We start from the raw sequence: 22,420 nt of genomic DNA, 5'->3' as shown, positions 1-22,420 counted from the left end.
GAAAAGAAAAACATACTTCCATCATTTCAAGAAGCTGCTCTGCTTACGCCCCCACCAACACACACACACACACACACACACTCACTCTTTCACCTCCACCTCTGCTTCCTGCTGTCTCGCCGTGTGCACTTCAGACGGGGGGTGGAGGGCTACAGCAGATTTGGTCACGGTGTGTGTGTGTCGAGGTCTGGGGTGAGTTTGTTGCCTGCAACACACGTCATCCTTTAAGACCACCGTGCACCCATCCAGCCTGCGCACACGTGTCCCACACAACATGTTGTTTACTGTCGGGCCAAACTCTAGAAGACTTTCCCACAAAACACATTCCAGTTAACGTTTAAAGTTTTCTCTTCAGCATGTGTTGTGGACAGTTCGTCCTGCAGCCTTTGTGATGAGCTCAGTTAGGTGTGCGTGATGTTGGACAAACCTGACACTGCAATATTTCCTTTTTCTGCAATATCAGGAATTTTCCCCAGATGCCTTGAACACGTCCATCTTTGATATCTTTGTGTTGCTGATGTTAACGGTCAAACAAATTAGTCTTGCTGCCTGTCGTAGTGACAACAACTGTAACACATCGGCGACGGCGTGCCTGTTTTCGGTTACCCTCATCCTCGCTGTAGTCAAAATATTTCTTTTTTGCAACCAGATTCTCCTCGTCAGTGTTGCTCACTCTTTCTTTTGTTCATTCAACAAGGTCAACAAACTCTGTGTTCTGTGTTCAAAGTGAAAACAATAATTCAGTGTGTCCAAGAACCCTAAAATTGAAGTAAAGCAGACTTCTCTTGTGGATTAGGTATGAAAAAAAAATAAACGCGAAAAAAATAAACGATTGACCATTGTGCAACATCGCGGCGTTGATGCTGAAACACTCCATTATGCAGCTGTGAAATGTAAAAGTGTACATAGTGCCTGTGTCACAATCTAACGTGGAGTCACACCATTAAGTAAAACATAGAGCAGTTCCAGAGCGGTCTGAAAAATTGCTGCCGTCATACATGATGACAGGACGGTTCCTCAATGAAAAGAAGTCACTTTCTCACAGATTTAAAAGGAAAAACATGTCACTACTCAAGTCCATCAGAATTTTAACTCGGAAATACAGTCGTGACTCGATAATCCGACACTAGATGTAAAACCTTCTTTTACTGTCGGATTGTCAAGACAGAGGTCCAGATACAAGGAGGGCTTGATGCTGGAAGGCTCATTAGTTGTTAATATTCATTGTTCATAGTTGTTATAATAACTAGTAGGGCTGGTCCCAACAGCACTTTCTGGTCTCTGGATATTCAGGCCCAATTAATGATGAATATCAGAATATTCGGTGCTGTCGGGGGACACTTCCACCCCGGGGCAGCGCTCTGACGGGGTGGAAGTGTCCAGAACACACAGGCAGTACTTGGCTGCTGATGCTAGTTTAGTTAGCGCTCACACTTCTGTTTCCTCCATCGGTGGCGGCGGGGGAGTGGCAGATACGCTCCACCGTTACCATCCATGTTTACTTCCATAAACACTGAGCACGCTCGCTGCGTGTGACGTCGTCGTGTCCTCTTCTGCGCATGCGGGACACTTTTGGCTCGTATGAAGTTCACACAGCAGATCACATACAAGTCGCATTGAACTGGAAACGTGAAGGAAGTCACAAAGAAATCCTCATTGAGCATCAAGTCCTGCAGTGTGAACGTAGCCAATCTGTGGGATTGTTCAGTCAGATAATACGCCGTCATCCTGATTGGTGACATTAAATGTCATGTCGGAGTCACAATCCAAGGCTGTCGCTATGTTAAGGCTGTTTTTATGGGTTCTGTTGGTTTTTCCTAAAAACCTGTTGGACTGCAGGTTCAGGATTGTTAAGGTTCGATTATCGAGTCACGACTGTATTTGAATACACTAAATGACACAGTGATGGATGTCTGTCACTGTGTGAAAATGTTTCATGTCTTTAGCTCTAGTGTAGCTTTTGTTTTATTTTCAAAGCTGCTGGACTTTTCCTAGAAAGCCAGCGTCCGTGCCACGGCCTTCCTGAGATACAACACATCCAGCTTTTCTTTTTGGGCTTCCTAAAGAAAACCATTTAGCCATAACATGCTCATTAAGGCTACTTATGTTTAAGTGTTGCGGTATGTGGGAGTAAATAATGTGCGCTCTCCTTTCTAGCTGCTCAACGCCATACAGCTGTTTGGTGCCAACCTCGACGACTACCTCCATTTGTTGCTGCCTCCCATCGTCAAACTGTTTGATGCCCCTGATGTGCCCCTGCAGGCCCGCAAGTGAGTACCACACATAGCTGTGCTCGCGGTCTCAGTGAGGGATCCAGTTCCCAAGTTAAACATCTTCCTCATTTGATTTCTTAATGGCATTGATTGATTCTTTTAAATATGATTTCGAGTATTTAAGCAGTTGCACCGTAGAAATGGAAAAAATAAAATTAGAGCAACCTTGTGATATGAGAAAAAAGAGCAGGCTGTTCTGGTTTCTTCTTCAGAGCATAAAGTTTTTATTGCATTTTTTTCCTATTAAAGAATCTTAACTGGCAAATACTTCAGTCTTTTCACGTCTTCTTGCCTTTTTTGCAGAGTGTTTTTGGAGCAGCCTCTGTCTCTGTCTCTATGTCTTACAAATATTTAAGTGAAGCTGAGCATTTTCTGTTTTTCCTCTCTGGCTCAGGGTTGCCTTGGAGACACTTGACCGGCTGACAGAGTCCCTGGACTTCACAGACTATGCTTCACGTATAATCCACCCAATTGTCCGGACACTTGACAGCACGCCTGAGCTGCGTTCCACCTCTATGGACACGCTGTCCTCGCTCGTGTTCCAGCTGGGCAAGAAGGTAGCCTCAGCAGTCCCGCAGGCTTCTCTCACATGTAGCTATTATTGAGAAGACTACTTCCAGCCTCTCTACTGTTGGCTTCACATGAACTGCATTTTGGTAGCCCCCGCTCCCCCAATCTTTATTACTTCCTGCCTGACTGCTGATGTCATTGACCATTTGGCAGCGGGGGGTGGTGTTTGTACGAGCGGTTGAGGCCACACTTACCCCAAGCCGTCCCCTCCCTCATCCCTCAACCCTCGTATCGTTTTCTGGTCTAACCTCAGAACCAGCGGCCCGGCCCAGCCGTGTCTGGCAGGGGAAGCTTTTGATCTGAGATTAAATACCCAGTTATTTACTTTATGGCGAGGGGGGATAAAGGTAGCAAGACTAAACCACATGAAGCACACACACACCCTTTTGTTTACTGATTCCCTTCCCTCTCATTTTCAGTACCAGATCTTCATCCCCATGGTGAACAAAGTGATGCTGAAGCACAGGATCAACCACCAGCGTTACGACATACTCATATGTCGCATTGTTAAGGTGAGTCCAGATAAATGTATTAACCCTGCTGGCGGGTTTGAAAGGGATGTGCTCTTTACAAAATCACCAGAATTCCACCATTAATCAGAGCCAGAGAGTGTAAAAACAAAAAGAAAGGTCAGATTTTCACATTTAGATGCATCTTGTACTCTATATTTTGGACATGCCAAGAAATCTATACAGATTTAGTCTTATTTAAAGAACTGCCTGAAGTAAACCATTAACCTGATATTGTAAAAAAACATTTTGTGATCTTTGTCGTAGCAGCTTAGCTATGAGCAGCAATCACATGAAGACAATTCAGGCTGTGTTTAAAGAGACAGAGAGGAGACAAGCCACTGTGTTTGTCCACTATTAGTAAATAGGTAATCAAAGAAATTCAACTTTTGTATTTCTCTGTGCTTCTAGCCGTGGCTCTGCTGTTTCTGTAGTTGTGCATGGCTTCATATTTCAGTGAGAAATGAGCCCACAGTTGGTGAAAATAAATGTGACAGGAGCAAGTTTAGAGGGTTCACAGGGCACTTGTGTCTCCTGAATTCATGAGCATACGTACGTTGTTGTGTCTCCTGCTTCGTCGGACCCAAATATTCTAACCTTTGATGATTCAAAATGACCACACGTGGTCGGGGAAGATATTACATCATCGTAAACAAACCGTGTACCGCAAGCAGGTTGTTCCGCTGCTCTGTTTATCAACAGTCCCTCGAGAAGGAAACGTACTTCTGCCTTCATAAAGCATGTTTGTGTCTGTCTGTCTTTGTGTGTGTGTGTCCATCCATACCAGGGCTACACTCTGGCAGAGGAGGAAGAGGACCCTCTCATCTTCCAGCATCGCCAGCGTAACCAAGGCGATGCTCTCGTCAGCGGGCCAGTGGAGGCAGGACCTATGAAGAAGCTCCATGTCAGCACCACTGCACTTCAGAAGGTAGGGAGATACAAAAAAAAATAAAAGAAAATTGGATGTTTTTTTTTCTTTTAAACCTGCCTTTTGATATTTTTCCATGGTGAGAGATAACGCACACGAGTCCAGTGTTTGTGTTACGGGGCTAGCGTACAGTACGATTATACACAGTTAACATCCAACAGACGGCCCAAAACTTCAGCAAGAACTTGTACAAATGAGCAGCAGGACACAGTGAGTGCAGATGCTTCCTCGTACAGTTCCAGGCCTCACTGAATGGGGTTTATGAAAACAATGTGAATTACTGGCTAGTGGCTAAATATCCACGAGAGATGACACAGTGCTTCCCTCCCCCATCATCAAGACAGGAAGCGAGGCAATCGTTTGGTACGGTTCTGTTGCATGGTTTTCCTTTTCTTTGTGTTCTCTTCAACTTCTGATTACCAGTTGCAGATTGTCATATCTGAGCCAGATCATCCCACACACATTAGCTGTAGTCTGGAGAAGCTACTGCTCCCTCTCAGTTCCCAGTGACCTCTGAAATGGATTACTTCTTCCGTTATTCAGGCTTGGGGTGCTGCCAGGAAGGTGTCCAAAGACGACTGGCTGGAGTGGCTGAGGCGCTTGAGCGTCGTGCTGCTCAAAGAATCGTCCTCCCCGGCCCTGCGATCGTGCTGGTCACTGGCTCAGACCTACATCCCTCTTGCCAGGTACAGTGCTGCTGTCATGTCTCGCTTCGTAGCTCACTTCCGCCTCCTTTTATTCTTTATCCTTGTCTTATTTCTTTAATGCTCCACAGCTATGATAAACCACAGTAGCTGAAACCATAACATGGAAACGTACAACTCTGAAGCTCTGTCTTTGTAATTCTGACTGTGTGTAGCTGTACATGGGAAACAGATGAGCTCAGCTGTGAAGCCACATAAGCTATAGAAAGCTCATGCTACTGATTTGCTGGTCTTCCAACTTCTGTAGCCGACTCATCTACGTTTTAATGTCATGTCACACATTTTAACGACTGAATTGTGTTCCTGCGGTTCACAGAGACCTGTTCAACGCAGCTTTTCTGTCTTGTTGGTCCGAGCTGAGCGAGGACCAGCAGGACGAGCTCATCCGCAGCATCGAGTTAGCGCTCACCTCCCAAGACATCGCCGAGGTCACGCAGACGCTGCTCAACTTGGCGGAGTTCATGGAGCACAGTGACAAGGTTAGCAGTGAGCTACGTTAAGCCATGGGATTACTGTGAAACAATTCAGCCTGAAGTCATGTTTTACTAGGGTTCCTGCAGGTGTGTATCTGTATATAAATTAAATCTGAATCCTTCTAAATTCAAGGTTTTGATCTTAGCCAGAGCTACCGCCAGCAGATGCCTCCACTTCTCGCCCACTTCATCGTGTCGACGTGGTAGATTTAAATAGATAAAACTTTGCTCCAGTGTAAATTGATGAAAGGTGTTCAAAATGTGAAGGAGTCTAAATACTTGTTGATCCCACAGTACATGGAAAAAGACTGTACTCGCTGGCAGAGCAGCAGCAGCAGCAGTAATTCAAACCTTATCTGTTTGTGATGCTGTTTTTGTGGAAACAATGATTCTGTTTCGCTCGGCCCAACATCTCCGGGCTAAGGTGTGCAGGAAAACATTCAGTGTTTTGAATTTCTGCATCTGCCAGGAAAGACGAACCGTGAACCAGATGCAAAGAGAGCTTCTAGCCGACTGCTCATTTGCTCCCATGTTTTGTAGAGCTATAGAGCTACTAATCTCGTAACTTTAGCGCTTCAGCTTGGATGCTCACACGACGTTGTGCCACGAGCAGCTGCGGCACAGAAGGCTTTGTTTTAGGAAGGTGTGCATTTTTACCTGAACAAATGCAGTCACAAATCCAACCATAGGACATTTGAGCTGTTGTCAGCTGATGAAAATAGGGACACTTAAAGCCCACTAATGCTTTGTTACTTAAAGCAACTTGAACATTAAGAGGACAAACATTACAAAATGGGAATTTGTCTCTTGTCCCTCTATTTGACCACACATGTGGTGCTAATTAGTGACGACACTGTTACGCTGAGGGCTGCGTATACCATGTTTGGGTCACAATATAGCATTTCAGCAGGGACCCCTTGCTGTGAGGCCTCAGTAGAAACACATATAGTACAAATATGCTATTCAGAGCCAGTGGGAAGAACGGCATGAACTACTACTAAAGGACAAGAGGGGTCACAGGTGTTCATTCCAGATTCCTTTCTTTCTTTTTTTAGAGAAATAACAGAGTTATTTAATACAGTTTGTGTTCTTTTTTTCCAGGGCCCTTTGCCTCTCAGAGATGATAATGGCATTGTGCTGCTTGGCGAGCGAGCTGCCAAATGTCGTGCCTACGCCAAGGCCTTGCATTACAAAGAGCTGGAGTTCCAGAAAGGCCCTTCTCCTCTCATCCTGGAGTCTCTCATCAGGTAGGAGGTCTGAAAATCCCAGAAAGTCACGTTATGACTGAAAAGAACAAGCGCTCGTTTATTTACATGCACAGAGCAAATAAAACTGTATTTAATGGTCCGTTTATTTGATGGCTCCTTGGTGATTAGCATTGCTTAAAACAAAATTTATAGCATCCTCTCGGAGTCAATTTTTTGTCTACTAAATAGACACAGAAATTGCACGATGCGTCTCCTCCTGTCCCACAGCCCTTTGATATCTTCGGTCATCTTTTCCATCTCGTTTTCTCTTCCTTCTTTATTTCTCTGCCTTTTGGCATGGCAAGGAGAAATCTGTTTTCCAGCCATCTAATTGGACGCTTGCCTTCTTTTCATCTATGAGTGTCTGGACTTGTGTTTCTCTGGGGCCTGTTTTCAATTTCTCAGGAGCCTTGATGATGATGAATGATGGGAGCCGGTACTCTGGTGTTTTCAATATCCCCATCTGGTTCTCACCTCTCCAGGATTTCCCATAAAAAAGATCTCGATGTTGGTGTGCAAAAAAAAAAAGCCTGCTCTCACCGAGTCGTGGCTCTATTAGACAGAATGCTTTTTGATGATGAGGAGGCACCGCCGTCGTTGCTGTTTTAGTACCTGATGAGTCATTGTGTTTGTCGATGGCTTATTCATTCATACGCTCTCGTTTAGATCTTTAGTTTAAATCTGCGATAATAAATCTGAATGAGTGACGTACTCATAACTGGTATGAATTTGTTTTTAAGAAGCTAGTTTGTGGTTTGACTGTATTCTGAGGCCCCGTTAGCTGAAGACACGACCAGGAGATTGGTCACATTTTCCCCATTAATGCCATCAACAGAAAGACGTTGTTAATTGACAGATTGGCTTATAGTGTTATTGGTAGATCATGCAGGCTCCTTAAGTGGATCTGTGTGATGGTCAGTTGGTTCTGTTTTCTTCGTTTTACTTTGGAAATGTTGAATTTTGCTGAATCTGATTGAATGGTGACGACGATGAGGGCGAAAGCTGCGTCGTAGGTGTCAGGTATTAGGTGGTTTCAGAGGCACCTGGAGCATATGTCAGTAATATATGTGTAGCCATGATGTTACTGGGCACCATGGAAATGCTTGGAAATGGAATTTTAAATAAAGTTTAGTATGTTCAGATGTACAGAGGACTGCAGGCGGTGAAGCAAAGCCTCATCTTTTGCTGGCCAGCCATACTACTCTCGTACTAACTTGTTGGCACGAGTCGAGCAGAGTCCTAGCTTTGCTGACCGTAGGACATTTTATTGAGTTCTTACTTGGCTCGCACTGCACATAGTTACAGCAAAACTCAGGGCTATACTACCACTAAATAGCAGGAAAACAATGTCATAGTTCAGCTCTGTTTAACGACATCACAAACAGATAATAAAGATGAACCCGCAACTCTTCCAAAGGTTGTATTTATTTATTACTGTGACACAGTCGGGATGCTCAGAGTTGTCATTTCACATAGCTTATGCATTCCAGGTAAAATTTAGGTGAACACAAGCTTGAACGCTACCATCTGTTTTGATCCGTTGTAGTTCTGCGGCTTGACTTTTTGCTCAAAGGTCAACTCACACTTGCCTTTTACAAAATAACTTGAATGCCGCTTTTGGCCGCCCTGTTCACTAAAGTTTAAATTCCCTGAAAAAATCCCCGCTTCGTCGGCAGCAGCTGAGTTTCCTAAATAAAGCACGGAGCCATTAGAAGTCCCTCTGTGGATTTACGTCAATAGTAACTGGACTCTCACAGTTGCACCTCTTGCTGACCGCTCTTTAAGGTCTGCTTTTATTGTCGAGGGTGTAAGTTTGAATACTTTGGACGCTTTGAAATGCATTCGTCATCATCCAAAGTCTTTTTTTTTTTAAGTGTCACTGCGGTCAATTCCTTTGAAGCAAAGAAGTAAATGTTCAGCTTGCGTTAGATGTTTGTTCTGACCGAATGTGTCACCGCCAAGCCCGTCTGACCGTCTGCGGGTGTTTGAGGCTCTGAGGAATTCTGTGTTGGCTCTGAGCGTAGCAAAATGGTGTTATTGTTTTCAAGGGAGTAAAGCTTCGGGTTGTTTAACTGGCCGGCTGAGTACAGAGTGTGTGTGGTCTTCTTTCCTCCATTTGGCTTAGGTGCCTTGGGACCTTTGGCCAGGGTGTCAGGAGATGACCTACGAGTCAGAGGTCTGTGGCTCAAGCAGATATGTCGCCGTTATTGGACATGAATAGACGCAAGACCTTGACTCCTTTCAGTTTGTCACACAGCAGCTATCAGAAGTCAAGAGAAAAGACGTGCACTGTGTTTCTTTTAAAAAATATTTTTGTTTTATTTCTGTCACATGAAACAACATAATTACAGAGCTGTACACATTTTACAAATTACACCTTTCCATCATGAATAGTTAAGGTTCAACAAGGAAAACACCTTCTGGTGGTTGGTCCCGTCCCAGCGACTCTCAAAGATCCTTTTTTTAATTAGCTCCACCAAATCCTTAATGATTATTCTTGCTTGTGTTAACTGAATATAAAATCCTACTGCTTTCAAGACAAATGAGGGAAAGAATCTCGATCCAGTAACCCCGAGGGGACAGTGGTAAAAGAGCATCTATCGAAGCTTTTAAAAAATAAAATATTTTACTGATAAATACACAAAAAAAAGAACTACAATTTACAATCAAACACGGCAACAAAAAAAACAACATTACACATTCATCTGACTGGAGTTTAAGCAGACCATCACAAACAGCAATTTCAATCCTCTTCTCTCAGTCGAGGCAAAGCCACAATTCTGTTGAGCAGGTATTAGTGAGATCTCTCGGCATTCATGCGTATGATCTTGATCCAGAACACACAGCTGAAGCACTTATGGTTGAAAACCCATTGGCCGGACCTTCATCTCCACTTTCTTGAGGGAGTAGTTGGGCCCGTGCCAGCCATACCAAGTGATCCCATCTGTGTTCTTTGTGTGCTCACCGTAGCGGTAAAATACGCCGTTCAAGTTTGAGTCAGTGCAGCAGTTGTACCAGTAGCCACCTGGGGGAAGAGAAGAGGGAAAAGAATGAGCCCTAGAACAATATCTACCTGTGTTATAAATGGATTGATTGTTTTGAAGAGTTTACCTTTGCGCAGGGAAGCGCAGTCGTCCACACACTTGTCGTTGTCCTTGTTGTTGGTGCTGAAGTTGGTGTTGTTGTGGTAGCGCAAGGAGTCTCCGGCGTTTCCACTATAGTTGGCGAGGAAGAGCTTGTAGCTGTTGAGCTCATTGCCCACGGTGAAGAAGCCGTACTCGGCGTAGCGCGTCTCTCCCTCCCAGTCCTGTCGGAAAACACGTATAACAGGATTTAGAGAGGAGCGGTTAGAAAAACGGACAATAGTGGCTCTCATGGTCCGGCTGGTTCCATTTATTATTTAATTTTTTTTTTTTCTGCTCAGTACTTTTAGGTAAAGGCTATGAAACGCTTTATGCACGCTTACGTAGTTTTGCTCTTTCATGTTTGGGCCCAAGCCTACACTAGACTGCCACACTTTCCAATACGTACCTCCAGCTCGATCCTGAGCGTACTGGGCTGCCTTGTTAGGCGGAAGATGTGGTCATTGCCCAGCCAGAAGTCTCCACGGATGGATCCAAACCCGCTCTTGTATTGCTTCCAGTCACGGTTAAAGGACGTCAGGCCGACCTTGCGCCTTTGGATCAGAGTCCAGCCGCCTCCGTTCGTCTCCATATCGCAGAAGACCTGAAGCAGAAACAACCATTAGAGTGATAAAAGTACACAAAGAAGACGTGACGTACGCACGACTCAGGCGTCACTTACGTTGAGCTCAGGTGTACCCAGAAAGTCGTCTTTAGGCAGCTTGTACTCGCCAGAGATCTTGTAGCTCTTGCTGTAGAGTGCTGCACAGTCGTACGTTGCATCTGGAAAAAAAGAATATCCCAAGTTATCCTGAAACCATATGCAGTTTTATGACTATTTTTTTTAAAATGTAAATGCCATAAAATACAGCTTTATGGGTGTCTGAATGATTGGGCAGATGAGAAAATAACCTTTCACCTCCCACCAAAAACATCAGAGACTAAAGCAGTAGACGATGTGCACGGCATGTTCTGAGTTTGCATAGTTCCCCTTTTCACCCCCCGTCACTGTATGGTGCTGCCATTACTGGGGCCGTATGAGATCACTGCGGAGCGATGAGCCCAATGCCTGATGAGATATGGAAACCCTCCACTTCTTCTAATCTTTGCGACCCTTCCTGTCTCTGATTTGCTCAAGTTTTGAAAAGGACTCTGTGTTCCCTTTGCCAGTGTCATAAATGCGGCCCTATTAGACCACACAGTCAAGGTATTGGAATAATAAACGACGTCATGCCTGGTTAACCGCTCCACGGCAGCCAGTGTGACTAGCGGTGGAGTGGATATGGCTTTGATGAAAGTCTTTATTGACAGCTGGGACTCTGCGGCTCCAAATTAATGCTTTTTTTTTTTTTTTCCTTCCGCGGGGCCGTTCCGATTAGTACGTGCACTGTAATCTACCTCACAGCGGATCCACAGCACTTCTCTGGGGCCTACAAAGCAGCGAACGGGGCTGATTATAGTATTTTGGCAGCAAAAATAAATGTATAATTTTGTGCTTTGCCCGTGTTAGAAGTGCTCGCATTCCAGTGACATGAAAACGTTTCCCTTAATCTTAAAAGAGGCTTTTGAAATATATATTTGGACCCTTCAATTCAAAACAAACTTAAAAGGTTGGTAGAAAATGGTACGTTTGGTTAGGAAATAATCTTAAACAGAAATTTTCACCGCAGCTGAGACGATGCACGAGAATCACTGACGGGTTTCCACTTTGCAAACTTCATTCAGAACTAATGCAGATTACTTTAAAAGCTAAACTTATTCTCTGAGAACCTTTGACACCAAGAGGCTGCATGCACAGATTAAACTAGAACGGCGTTCAGTTTCTGCTCAGCAGGTAGCAGATGCTCACCTGACGACGTCTGGGTGGCAGACTGGAGGGTCTGCAGCTGCATGATCTCCACACGGTTGTTGATCTCTGAGTACTTGCTCTCTGCCTCTGTGACCCGGGCTTCCTGCTGCCGGTTCTGCTGGTCCAGCTCCATGATTTGCCTCACGACGTTCATCAAGTCTGTCTCCTGCTTGCGACTCAGCTCCTCGAGGAGGCTGGTCAGATTGGCCACCTGGACTTTGAGGGAGCGCACCTCGTCGCAGCACTGGCCCTTGGGAGGCTTCGGAGGCGCCAGTCTCTTCCTGGGATTCTGGGCCCACGTCTCCGCTAACAGGAGCAGCGTGAGCCCCAGAGCCACTACGCTCAGATTTATTTTTGCCATTTTTTTTTAAATGAAAAAAAAACTTTTAAGATCTTCACACAGTCGCAGGTGTTTTGGTTGCTCAGAAGCAGTCAGGCCCTGGAGAGAACTTTTCTCTAGAATTATCAAAAGACACAAACCCGGTGCAGCTCACAGAAGCGTTGACCAGTTGAGGTGGAGCTCTCCTTTGACCAGCCGCTCGCCCAGGCTCTGTCTTGTTTTCTCAGCAAAGCCCTCCTCTGCCTGAGCATCTTAAATATTCTGCATATGGGTCCTCCCCCTCCTTCTTGCACCAGTCGCCGGCCTGACCCTCTCCCAGCGTCTGGGTGGAGGACCTTTCTCAACCCTCCTGCCCTGCCCCCCTCCACTCATCTTACTTTCACTCATGCTGCCCACGTTTCTCCTCTCTTTGTCAGGTGTTGATGGTTTCTGGCCAGCTTTTTTTTTCTTTTTTCTTGTGCCTCTGTCTGGAGGAGCAACACATGGAGCTGAGGAGACCAAACAGAGGCTACCGTCTCAACCTGTTGGTCTTTGATATTGTGAACTCCTCGACTGTGTTCAGCTCACATGTTGCTCAGCGATGCAGGATAAAACATTAGACTATCTGTTTTATACTTTAAACCAGCTGTGGATAATTTCCTTCTGAGTTTTCACACTTTAATTAAGGCGTTAATGACAGATTTTACTATGTCCTTGGGGCCGACTGTTTCCTCGGTCTTCACACGCTAAGAGATGTGTGAAGTCACTAAGTACTCTTAATTGTAGGTTAAGTGTTCTCTTCATGCTGCCCCTTGTTTGGCAGATGTTGAAGCAGAGGCATGTTTTCCGCCAAGCTTTTCAGCTTCAAATTTCAAACGGGTGTTCAGAGAAAGGAGAAAGGCTCAGTCTAATCTTCAGGATAACCAAAATATATTTTACATTAAGCGGAGGAGGAAAAAAAAAAGTCCAGTGGAAGGAAGTCTGAATGTCGACATGTGTAAGGTCTTAACATTCTGCCATAACACATGCATGGTGTTTTTAAAGTAGCTGGAATGGTGTACCGTTACCCACTGGAGAGCCACAAAACAGCAAAACGAAGTGGTATGCGTTGAGTTTTATGGATAGCAGAAGGAAGCGTCTGCTTGTATTTTCTCATAACGTGTGAATATCCTACCTGTCTTTTTAATTATTGATCAATTTCTCATCAGACTAGGGCCCAAGATTTTATAGTCTTGGAAAACACACGCATTAAAATTGAGATCGGGAAACAAGCTTTTAAATATTATGCACCAATGTATTGAGATTAGATTGTCTGATCCTGTTGGACAGGTTTAAGGCCTTGGTGTCCAACATGGAGCAGTACGAGTGTTTTCTTTGCTTTTAACTTGTACATTTTGTCTAACTTATGATTGTTTATTCTCTATGTGTAGAGTGTTTGTCTGTGTAAATATCTATTATTTGTATTTTATTCTGTATTTTAGTTATAGCTGAACAATGGTTTTTTTTGCTTATCGTCATGCTTACAGGGCACCCATGAAAAAGACTCTCGAATGAAAGCAGCTCTCTGACAGCCCTCATGGTTTAAAGTAATTTGCAAAATTGTAGATTGAAAGCATAGGAAACATCTCAAGTGAAACATACAGTACAGTTTCTTTTTTGGATATAAGAGCTAAAAAGATCCGTCATCAAATGTGTTCTGATTCTGTCTGAGTTGGGTCTAAAGGAGCTCCATACGGTGGTCTGTGTCACATTAGATGGGCTGATTACCTCAGTGATTTTTATCATACAGTACACAGATAAAAACTACTGGAAGCAAACACTCGGGCCTTCAGTAGGATCATTTGGAAGTCTGAGCCAAGCTTTAAACATCTCTCCGTGTGGAAGATGCAAAACAGCTTTTGGGCCGGTGAGCGTTGTCCTCTCAGTGTTCGCTGGTGGTTCCACCAGGAACCAGATGCAGTTATTAGCTGCAAATTCCTGCTTCTGTATCGTCTTCTCTTTTAATATTCAAACATGGCAATCACTGGATGGGGCTAAAATATATAATGCTGTTGCGTCTCTGTGGAGTTTCTGTTTGATCCCAGCCGCCCTCAGGAGCTGCCGGCCGTGCGCATTTACCAACATGAGCACGAACGAAAGGCAAGGATGGAGACGTTTTTGCATGTTTGTAGATGGTAAATAATCAGTTTATTGTCATGTTGCTGTACAGACAGTAGTGCAGGCAGGATAAGAGAGCGTTTCTTCAGGATCCAATAAAGCAATTTAAATAAACAAGTGTTGCATGTCTGGATCAGCAGTTCAGCATTCTGACAGCTGGTGGCATGAAGCTGTTTGGAGGTATATACATATATCCATCAAAGTACAGTAGGTAGCATTTAACAACAACACTGAGCTGCTTGTTCAAATCCTAAAAAGTCTATGTAGGTGCCCTGTGGAGTGTTTGGCCACTTGTAGCTGTGGAGGAATGTTTTAATGCAGACTTTTGGACTCTGTTGCAGACATTTTGACTGCTGACCACTTCCCATTGTCTTTTTAACTCCACCACTCCTGTTGCATTTCTTAACTTTATCATCATTAGAGTACACAACTCTCTACAGTTTCATATTCATGATAAGGCAGTGATAGTGTTGTACCATAACCTCATCAAATCTAAGCTTAGAATGTGCCAAACATACACCAGCAGTCACATTATATGCAATCAAGGACCTTTAGCTGACCTTCAGGCTGGTTTTGCACAGAGCAGATGGGCAGAAATACTTTTTTTTTCCGATATTACCACCTGCAGGGGGGCCATGGAAATATGTTGTCCATGCTGATTTCAGAGTTTTGAAACTTTCTGTAAAATGTCCAGCTCCGGCTTCAGAGGGTTAAGGGTTCCACTGTTTTCCAGTTGCATGAAATTATGTAATGTCTGGAAACACAAAGCTGCAAACTGGTGCAGATCACAAATGTAGACCAAAAACAAAGAATGGCTTTCCCCCCCATTCTACCAAAACCTTACATAATGTTGCACCAGCAGCTTCGCCTTTTATTTGAGAAAAGCTTCTCATGTCCCTCAAACGTCTGGAGCACCTCCCTCACTTATTCTCACTTGGTCAGACGAATAAATAAGGCGACAGTTCTGCTCGTCGTCGTCTCCGTTTCGTGGGAACTGTGTGTTTGGATAACGAATAAAAAAATGGCTTTCTTCAAATTCCAGCACGTTACATAATTATGATACGGTCTGCTGTTGCTTTGATGTGAGACGGTGTTGTTGGTTTTATTGTGCTTCCTTTTCTGTGTTCTGTGAGTGTTTCTGGCCACTTTTAAGAAAGGGTCATTGTTTTGCAATTTCCTTTTTTACTCAGCGAAGGCGTTTTTTTTTCCTTTTCGTTGTTGTCGCTGAATCTCGACATGTGCTTTGAGTTTTCTTTATTTGTTTGATTTGTAAGAAGCATATGGGACTAATAAGCCGTTGGAGCTTTTTTGAACGAGAATACTGGAAAGATATTAGGCTGCCTTCATGTTTAGTTTGCTGCAAGGTCTTAATTGTCTGACAATTTCTAAACTCTGATTAGGTCCCAGTCGTGATCTGCTTCTTGATTTCCCTCATTTGTCAAAAGTCGCTACGACAACTTTCCATAATGCGGCGGTTAGCCCCAGTATGTGTGCAGCTCAGCACAGAGAGGTAAACAAATGGGATGATTATGACATTCAGATTAGGCTGAATTACCAAATAATGTTAGCCTCAGTCTTGCTTTATTATTATATTTTATAGACTTTGGATGATTAAGATCAAAGAGAAGCTACTTAGAGGCAAAACAGTTAAGCTAATTATTGTTTTTGGTCTCTGTTGAATATAACTGAGTCACACGAGGAAGTAGTTGCTACACAGGCACAGCGGAAAGTGTGCTGGTGTTGCCTTTAAAATACACTCGTGGCTCGATATCCGACCCTGAACAATCCTAAACCTTGCTATCCGACAGGTTTTTAGGAAAAACGGACGGAACCCATAGAAAACAGCCTAAACATCCCGTCAGCATTGGCACCAATCAGGATGACGGCGTATTATCTGACTGAACAATCCCACAGATTGGCTACGTTCACACTGCAGGACTTGATGCTCAATGAGGATTTCTTTGTGACTTCCTTCACGTTTCCACTTCAATGCGACTTGTATGTGATCTGCTGTGTGAACTTCATACGAGCCAAAAGTGTCCCGCATGCGCAGAAGAGGACACGACGACGTCACACGCAGCGAGCGTGCTCAGTGTTTATGGAAGTAAACATGGATGGTAACGGTGGAGCGTATCTGCCACTCCCCCGCCGCCACCGATGGAGGAAACAGAAGTGTGAGCGCTAACTAAACTAGCATCAGCAGCCAAGTACTGCCTGTGTGTTCTGGACACTTCCACCCCGTCAGAGCGCTGCCCCGGGGTGGAAGTGTCCCCCGACCGCACAGAATATTCATCATTATTTGGGCCTGAACATCCAGAGAGCAGAAAGTGCTACTGGGACCAGCCCTACTAGTTATTATAACAACTATGAACAATAATGAACAACTAATGAGCCTTCCAGCATCAAGCCCTCCTTGTATCTGGACCTCCGTCTGGACAATCCGACAGCCTTGATATCCAACATAAAAGAAGGTTTTACATTTAGTGTCGGATTATCGAGTCACGGCTGTACTATGAATGTTCCCTTTTCATCATGTGTGACTGAGGCCCTGTTCAAACGTTATGTGTACTCCTGTGTGATGTTGGTGCGTAGCGCTTGCTGACCTCTCTGTAAATCTTAAGTCATTAATGTGCGTCAGTGTCTATTGGAAAAACGCGTATAATTGGCCTTCCTGGATGTTCTCATTGCTGTAACTGCTCTATGAGTCACATCTCACTCTGCAGCAATGCTTCCCAGAGGCATCGCTTTCTCCTCCTGGACTCTGTCATTCAGCTCTGGTGTGCGACGGTTCGGCCGGATGTCGTTTTATACATTTAGCATCGTGCTGTTTTTCCCTTAAACCGGCTTCTTTTAAACACCATTCACCCCATAACCAGGGTTTGTGTGAAGAATGCGAGGCTCCTCCTGACATCACAGGTATTCACTGAAGCCCTCGTCTTTACAGGACTTCCTCGGGAACTTTTTCCTTTGCCCGTTAAGACCCACTTAAACACCCCGCTGTGCTAAACGACAAAACAAAAGTGTTAAGCCGAGTATGCTCCCAGGCGTTTTCTGGCCTCCGTCAATGCGAAGGAAAAACATTTTGTAATCGAACAGTGACCACAGTAGCCAAGCTGTGAGCCGAGCGCTCATGGGTTCAATTACAGGAAAGGCAGGAGGTGGAAGCAGGAGCCAGTGGATTCCAGGGCTTCTATCTCAAAACTCTGAATTATATAATCTTCATTAACTGTAACCTCTTCCACCTGTCAGCGCTGTCAGCACAGAACCCCGCCGGTTTGAGTTATACACGTTGTGCTATCGGTTGGGCTTATTTGAAGGCGTTGTACCGAGATTCTGGGTATTTCCTGAATCGCTGACTGTTTAGAAGAACAAAAGAAGTCGAAGCTGAGAGTAAAACACCGGTGCACAGCGCCCACTTCAAGTACACTCAATTAAGAAACAACGTCTGCATTAAAGCTGCTCTGAGTAAGAAAACAAATGTGCAATAACTCCTCTTAGTGCGGAGTAGTCTTTTGTTTTCTGTACCAAAATAACCAAATAAACAACCAACACGTCTTCATAAAAAGCTTTTATCACAGCTCCAGTAGTGCTGCATTAATGCATTAAGCTAGAGCACTCAACATAAGTAATACAGCCACACTTCCACTTTAGAGTGTGATGGTTTGACTTTAACATTCACAACACAGCTTCACACAGCAGCAGCAGCCTGTTCTCACTGCTGCCCTCAGGAAAGAAAGAGGTACCGGTCCATCCAGGCCCGCACATCCAGACCCACCAACACGTTCTGTCCGAGTGCAACACGGGTCCTGAACGCGCACGAGAATTATTTATCATATATATTTATTATTCATATTACACTATATTAAATTATAATTATTTTTTAATTATTATATATTATATTTTATATATTATTTATATTTCTCATATATCCACAGTGTTCTTACCTCAACAGTGCAAAATATTTATTCTACCGTTTGCTCATTCCTGGCTGTATGTACTTCCTACTGGCTCCTTTTGTAAATATGTTCATATATTCTTATTTGAGTTTTTTATCCTTGTATTTTGCACCACTGGAGTTGTCTTTTCATTTCGTTGTACTATAGGTACGATGACAATAAAAGCATTGTATTGTATGGTATTGAACTGTATTCTATTCTATTCTATTCTATTAGCTGATAAAACCCCTCGTAGGTGTTCAGGAAGCTTGCTGTGAAGCTCAGGTGCTTTGGGAAAAGTGCTGTTGAATCATGGCGCTTTGGGATTTCCACACCAACGCTCCAAAAAATGGCAAAAATCTGTCCATTAAAGCGACGGGCTGCTCATCCGGCACCATGAAGCCCGTCGTCTTTTGGTCCTTGTCGATGTCTTGGGGAAGTTTCTCTCTCCTTTTTAACGTCTCCTGCCCTGTGTGAGAGTTGACTGAGTTACCTGGTGTTGACTTGTATTTTAGGTGCCCTAACCCTAACAGGTGGGACTGAGTGCAGCTCTGTTACCACCGCTTGTCAAATCCTTGCTCTGCAGTGACAACGAGTGGTCGTATTGTTGGGTTGCTTCCATTTTCCAGTTTGAAATATTTCCACACTGCAGGAGTTTGGCCCTGTCCCGCGACACATGGTGCTCTTCCTTTACCTCTGTGACGGCAGATTATCACCGATCAGGAATCAATACAGCTGATACTGATAGGTTAAATAAAAAAAATTTAAAAAAGTTATTTTCTACTCTTTAAATCAATTTATTGCATTTTGGAGTATTTTATGTTCATATTTTTTCAGTTTCTTTTTTCCTCTATATATCATTCTTCCAATCATCTTAATGAATTGCTTTGCAGATGTCTGTTCACTGATCCAGTTGTGACTTACTTGTTGAGATCAATGTCCCACGTCTGCATTCGTGGTTTGTCTTCGGCGGTGTCCGGGTCCCAGCGGTAGATCTGGAACTTCTTGATCCTGGGTTCAGGAGCTGGAGCAGCTACAATCTGAGCATGGCGCACCATCTGTATCTAAAAGATGCAACACAAATCAATTGAATGAAAAAAACAAAACACAAAAACACGAAAAGAGGCTCTGATTGGCCCTGATCCTGATTATTTAGAATAGATCAGGACATCCCTGGTAACGTCCTTTTTATGTTCATTTACCATCATAATGGAATCGTTCGTCTTTGAAGATTATAAAAATAATATTTAAATAGTTTAAGACAGATCTTTCAATCGATTTGGAAAAAAAAGTGTGAATGTTCACTTTGGGACAGCAGCTTTTATTGAATAGACAGAGTGCTCCATTGCTATTATATACTGCAGAGCCCCTTTAGTTAGTCAGTCTGTAGTCTCAGAATCATGCAGAAGTTTCTCAGCCATGATCCACTTCCTGGCTCAGTGGTTAGCACCGTCGCCTCACAGCTGGAAGGTCGCCGGTTCGCGTCCCGGTGAGGAGTCTCCATGTTCTCCCCGTGCAGCGTGGGTTCTCTCCGGGTTCTCCGGCTTCCTCCCACAGTCCAGAAACATGCTGAGGTTAATTGGTGATTGTAAATTGTCCGTAGGTGTGAATGTGAGTGTGCTTGGTTGTCTGTCTCTAAGTGTAGCCCTGTGATAGACTGGTTACCTGTCCAGGTGAACCTGCCTTCACCCTGAGTCAGCTGGGATAGACTCCAGCCTAATGTTCAGTTATTTCATTTGAACTAACTGATTAATGGCAAAGTCTGACAATGGACGAGAATGACGTGTCTAAGCTTTTATAGGTTCGCCATCAGATGAACGGTTTGGGAAGCTCGGACACCGAAGGCTAGCACGAGTTACCATGAGTTAGAATGTCAACATTCCATCGTGGATAATGACCTGCAACTCCGTTAAACCTGGTCACGTATAGGGGTAAAGTAAACTGTTCCATATTTCCCATAATGAAGGCCACAGTATGCACCGAGGCATCCTCCAGCTCTCAGAGCTGCAGACTTCATGTCCTGGCAGACCATCAAGAGGTCCGGTGGCTTAAGCTGGCGATGGCTACCAGGTGGCGTCTGTTGTCATATCGTAGACGCAGGCCAGCATGTGCCGTCCACTCACCACCGTACGAAGCAGTAGCCGGGACAAACAGTACTGCAGGGGAAGAATGTGGATTATTCACTATCCCTTCAGAACCGTTGTCCTGGGTTTGCGTAAGCACAGTTGGCCATGTGGCGTTGCTTCAAAGAGGCATTTCGTGACACCGAGATGTAAAACAGTTGTGTCACGGGGCAGAAAACAAAAGCCACTTGTGTCAACATTTTGAGATTTGATCGTTGTTTTTTTTTGTTTTGCCAGCCATTTACAGTTATTATCTCAGAGTGCCATCCCAGTGTTTTTGTCGTCGATTACAGTGAGAGAAAAATGCAAACGTTCTAAAGAAGCTGTTTAAGTGTTAACGACTTCCTCGTCTAGAACAGATTGCTTAATGACCCAGGTGAAGTGTAAATACTGTAAATACGAAAACGTTTGCCTGGCAGGTTGCTGGTTTTCTGTTTATGACTGGGGCGATCCTTCTGTTTAAATGAGATCACTGCACCCACCGCGTGTTTCCATTGTTTAGAGCAAAAATCAATTAGAGCACAAGTCAATTACGATCGAACAAAGCGGAGTAAGTCGATCAAAGAGCTGGCGCGTTTCTTATGGATAATCTAACTGAAAATGTTGACAGTATGTCGTCTGAGGAGACCCAGAGACATTGTTTAGGGAACTCGTTGTCCACGTAGCAACGACAGCATTCCAATGACGTAACTGTCAGGCTTTTTTTTCTCCTTTGGGCCACTGGAGACGCTTTGTACTGTTGGCCTCTTGACCTGGAGGTGAGGAACCCAGCATCTGCAGCAGCGTCCCAGTGTGGCGTAAACATGCATGGAATGGTTTCTCCGGCTGACGACATCTCAGCGGCCCCCTAACGAGCCTGACTCGAAAAAGAAGTGATGTAATTGTCAGCATACCAGTTTTTACTGTACATTCAATAGGGATGTTTTTCTTTCATTTGACATCATGTGCAATATCTGCAAACTAAAAAAAAACAGCTTTGTGTTTAAAGAACTTTACCCCCTACAGCGCTGCATTCCAAAGCTCTGCGCTGCGTTATTAGTTTCACCACAATACAACTGATTCTGGTCATTTCAAATAAGCTGTTTTAAAGTGTTTCCCCGTGCTGCAGCATCTGCTCCGCCGCCAAACAACCACCTTTTTGTCTGGTGTGTCTGGAGAAACGAGAGACAGTGAGAGAAGCTCTTTTAGCCACACTCATCCCAGGATCATCTGGAAGCAAAGAGGTGAACACTACCTCTGTGCTCGTCCTATGTGGTGATGCATACGACGATGAGAAGCTCTGTGTCTGATGATGACAACATGTTGCTCATTACCTGGAGATGTGCACACGTCACACTCAAGGATTTATGTTGTGCTTGTGCATTACAAGCTTTGACTTTGGGTTCAGATGGTGATGAGTGACTGTTCAGACGTGTTAGTGAAGATATTATCAGAATGAGTGATAATGTGTTGGTTGTGTCACAGCATTGATGTGAAGGTTCCTCTATTACAGTTTGGCTTTTAAACTTTTCAGACTATTTGTGTTTAAAACTGCTTTGGTCCTTTTTTTTTAAAATAGATTTTCTTGGTTTATTTGAATGTCTTATGTAAGGCACACTGATTGTCTCTGCGTTTTAAAGGGACTGTACAAATAAACCTCCCTCACTGTGCTTTCATGAGTCAACAGTGAGCAGTACATTATCACCTTCTTGTAAACCTCAGTCACGCTGTTGTGAAAATATACACCCGAAAGAACTGGGACGTTTTAACCCATTAATGCCAGTTGCTCATGGCGGATGTCTAAATGGGATCGTCGGTGCAACAGCTCGTCTCATTGGGATCATTTGAAACTTACAATTTCTATATTTCCATATCTCTGTCTCTCTATATATCTCTATATCTCTATCTCTTTTTATATCTATATCTCTCTGTCTCTGTCTCTCTCTATATATATATCTATCTCTATCTCTATATCTGTGTCCGTCCATCCGTCCATCTCTATATCTCCATATCTCTATCTTTCTGTCTATCTCTCTATCTCTATTGCTCTCTCTATAAATATATTTCTACATCTATATATCTCTCTCTCTATCTCTGTCTCTATCTCTATAAATATATTTCTATATCTCTATATCTCTCTCTATCTCTATCTGTCTCTCTCAGTGTCTCAGTTCAGGCTTTACGTCCGACTGCTTGACATATTTCCTTGTAAATATTAGCTCATCCTGGCAC

The 22,420-nt window shown here is 43.9% G+C and overlaps 2 protein-coding genes across 3 annotated transcripts in view; one reads left to right on the top strand and one right to left on the bottom strand.

The window, feature by feature from the left end:
* mtor (mechanistic target of rapamycin kinase) overlaps positions 1-22,420 on the top strand; it is a 94,693-nt gene that overhangs the window by 23,445 nt on the left and 48,828 nt on the right. For both annotated transcript variants that reach the window (XM_008293719.1, XM_008293718.1), the window contains exons 22-28: positions 2,158-2,270; positions 2,668-2,830; positions 3,263-3,355; positions 4,140-4,280; positions 4,824-4,966; positions 5,301-5,463; positions 6,559-6,704. In XM_008293719.1, the coding sequence (XP_008291941.1) occupies positions 2,158-2,270; positions 2,668-2,830; positions 3,263-3,355; positions 4,140-4,280; positions 4,824-4,966; positions 5,301-5,463; positions 6,559-6,704 (962 nt within the window). The remainder of the gene's footprint in view (positions 1-2,157; positions 2,271-2,667; positions 2,831-3,262; positions 3,356-4,139; positions 4,281-4,823; positions 4,967-5,300; positions 5,464-6,558; positions 6,705-22,420) is intronic.
* On the bottom strand, positions 8,999-12,270 carry angptl7 (angiopoietin-like 7). Its single transcript, XM_008293717.1, has 5 exons — positions 11,676-12,270; positions 10,509-10,609; positions 10,236-10,430; positions 9,816-10,011; positions 8,999-9,729 (listed from the first exon to the last, which is right to left on the bottom strand). The coding sequence occupies exons 1-5, from the start codon at positions 12,034-12,036 to the stop codon at positions 9,560-9,562; spliced, it is 1,023 nt and encodes a 340-aa protein (XP_008291939.1). The 5' UTR covers positions 12,037-12,270; the 3' UTR covers positions 8,999-9,559.

Source organism: Stegastes partitus, unplaced genomic scaffold (genome assembly GCF_000690725.1).
Source record: "Stegastes partitus isolate 25-593 unplaced genomic scaffold, Stegastes_partitus-1.0.2 Scaffold906, whole genome shotgun sequence".
Taxonomy (NCBI): Eukaryota; Metazoa; Chordata; class Actinopteri; family Pomacentridae; genus Stegastes; species Stegastes partitus.
This window is presented reverse-complemented; position numbering and strand designations above follow the sequence as displayed.

Coding starts and splice junctions, on each gene's coding strand:
- angptl7 (XM_008293717.1), bottom strand. CDS start 12,036: ATGGCAAAAATAAATCTGAGCGTAGTGGCTCTGGGGCTCACGCTGCTC. Junction 10,431..10,508: donor TGGGTACACCTGAGCTCAAC/GTAAGTGACGCC, acceptor TTTCTGCTTCAG/GTCTTCTGCGATATGGAGAC. Junction 10,012..10,235: donor CGCTCAGGATCGAGCTGGAG/GTACGTATTGGA, acceptor GTTTTCCGACAG/GACTGGGAGGGAGAGACGCG.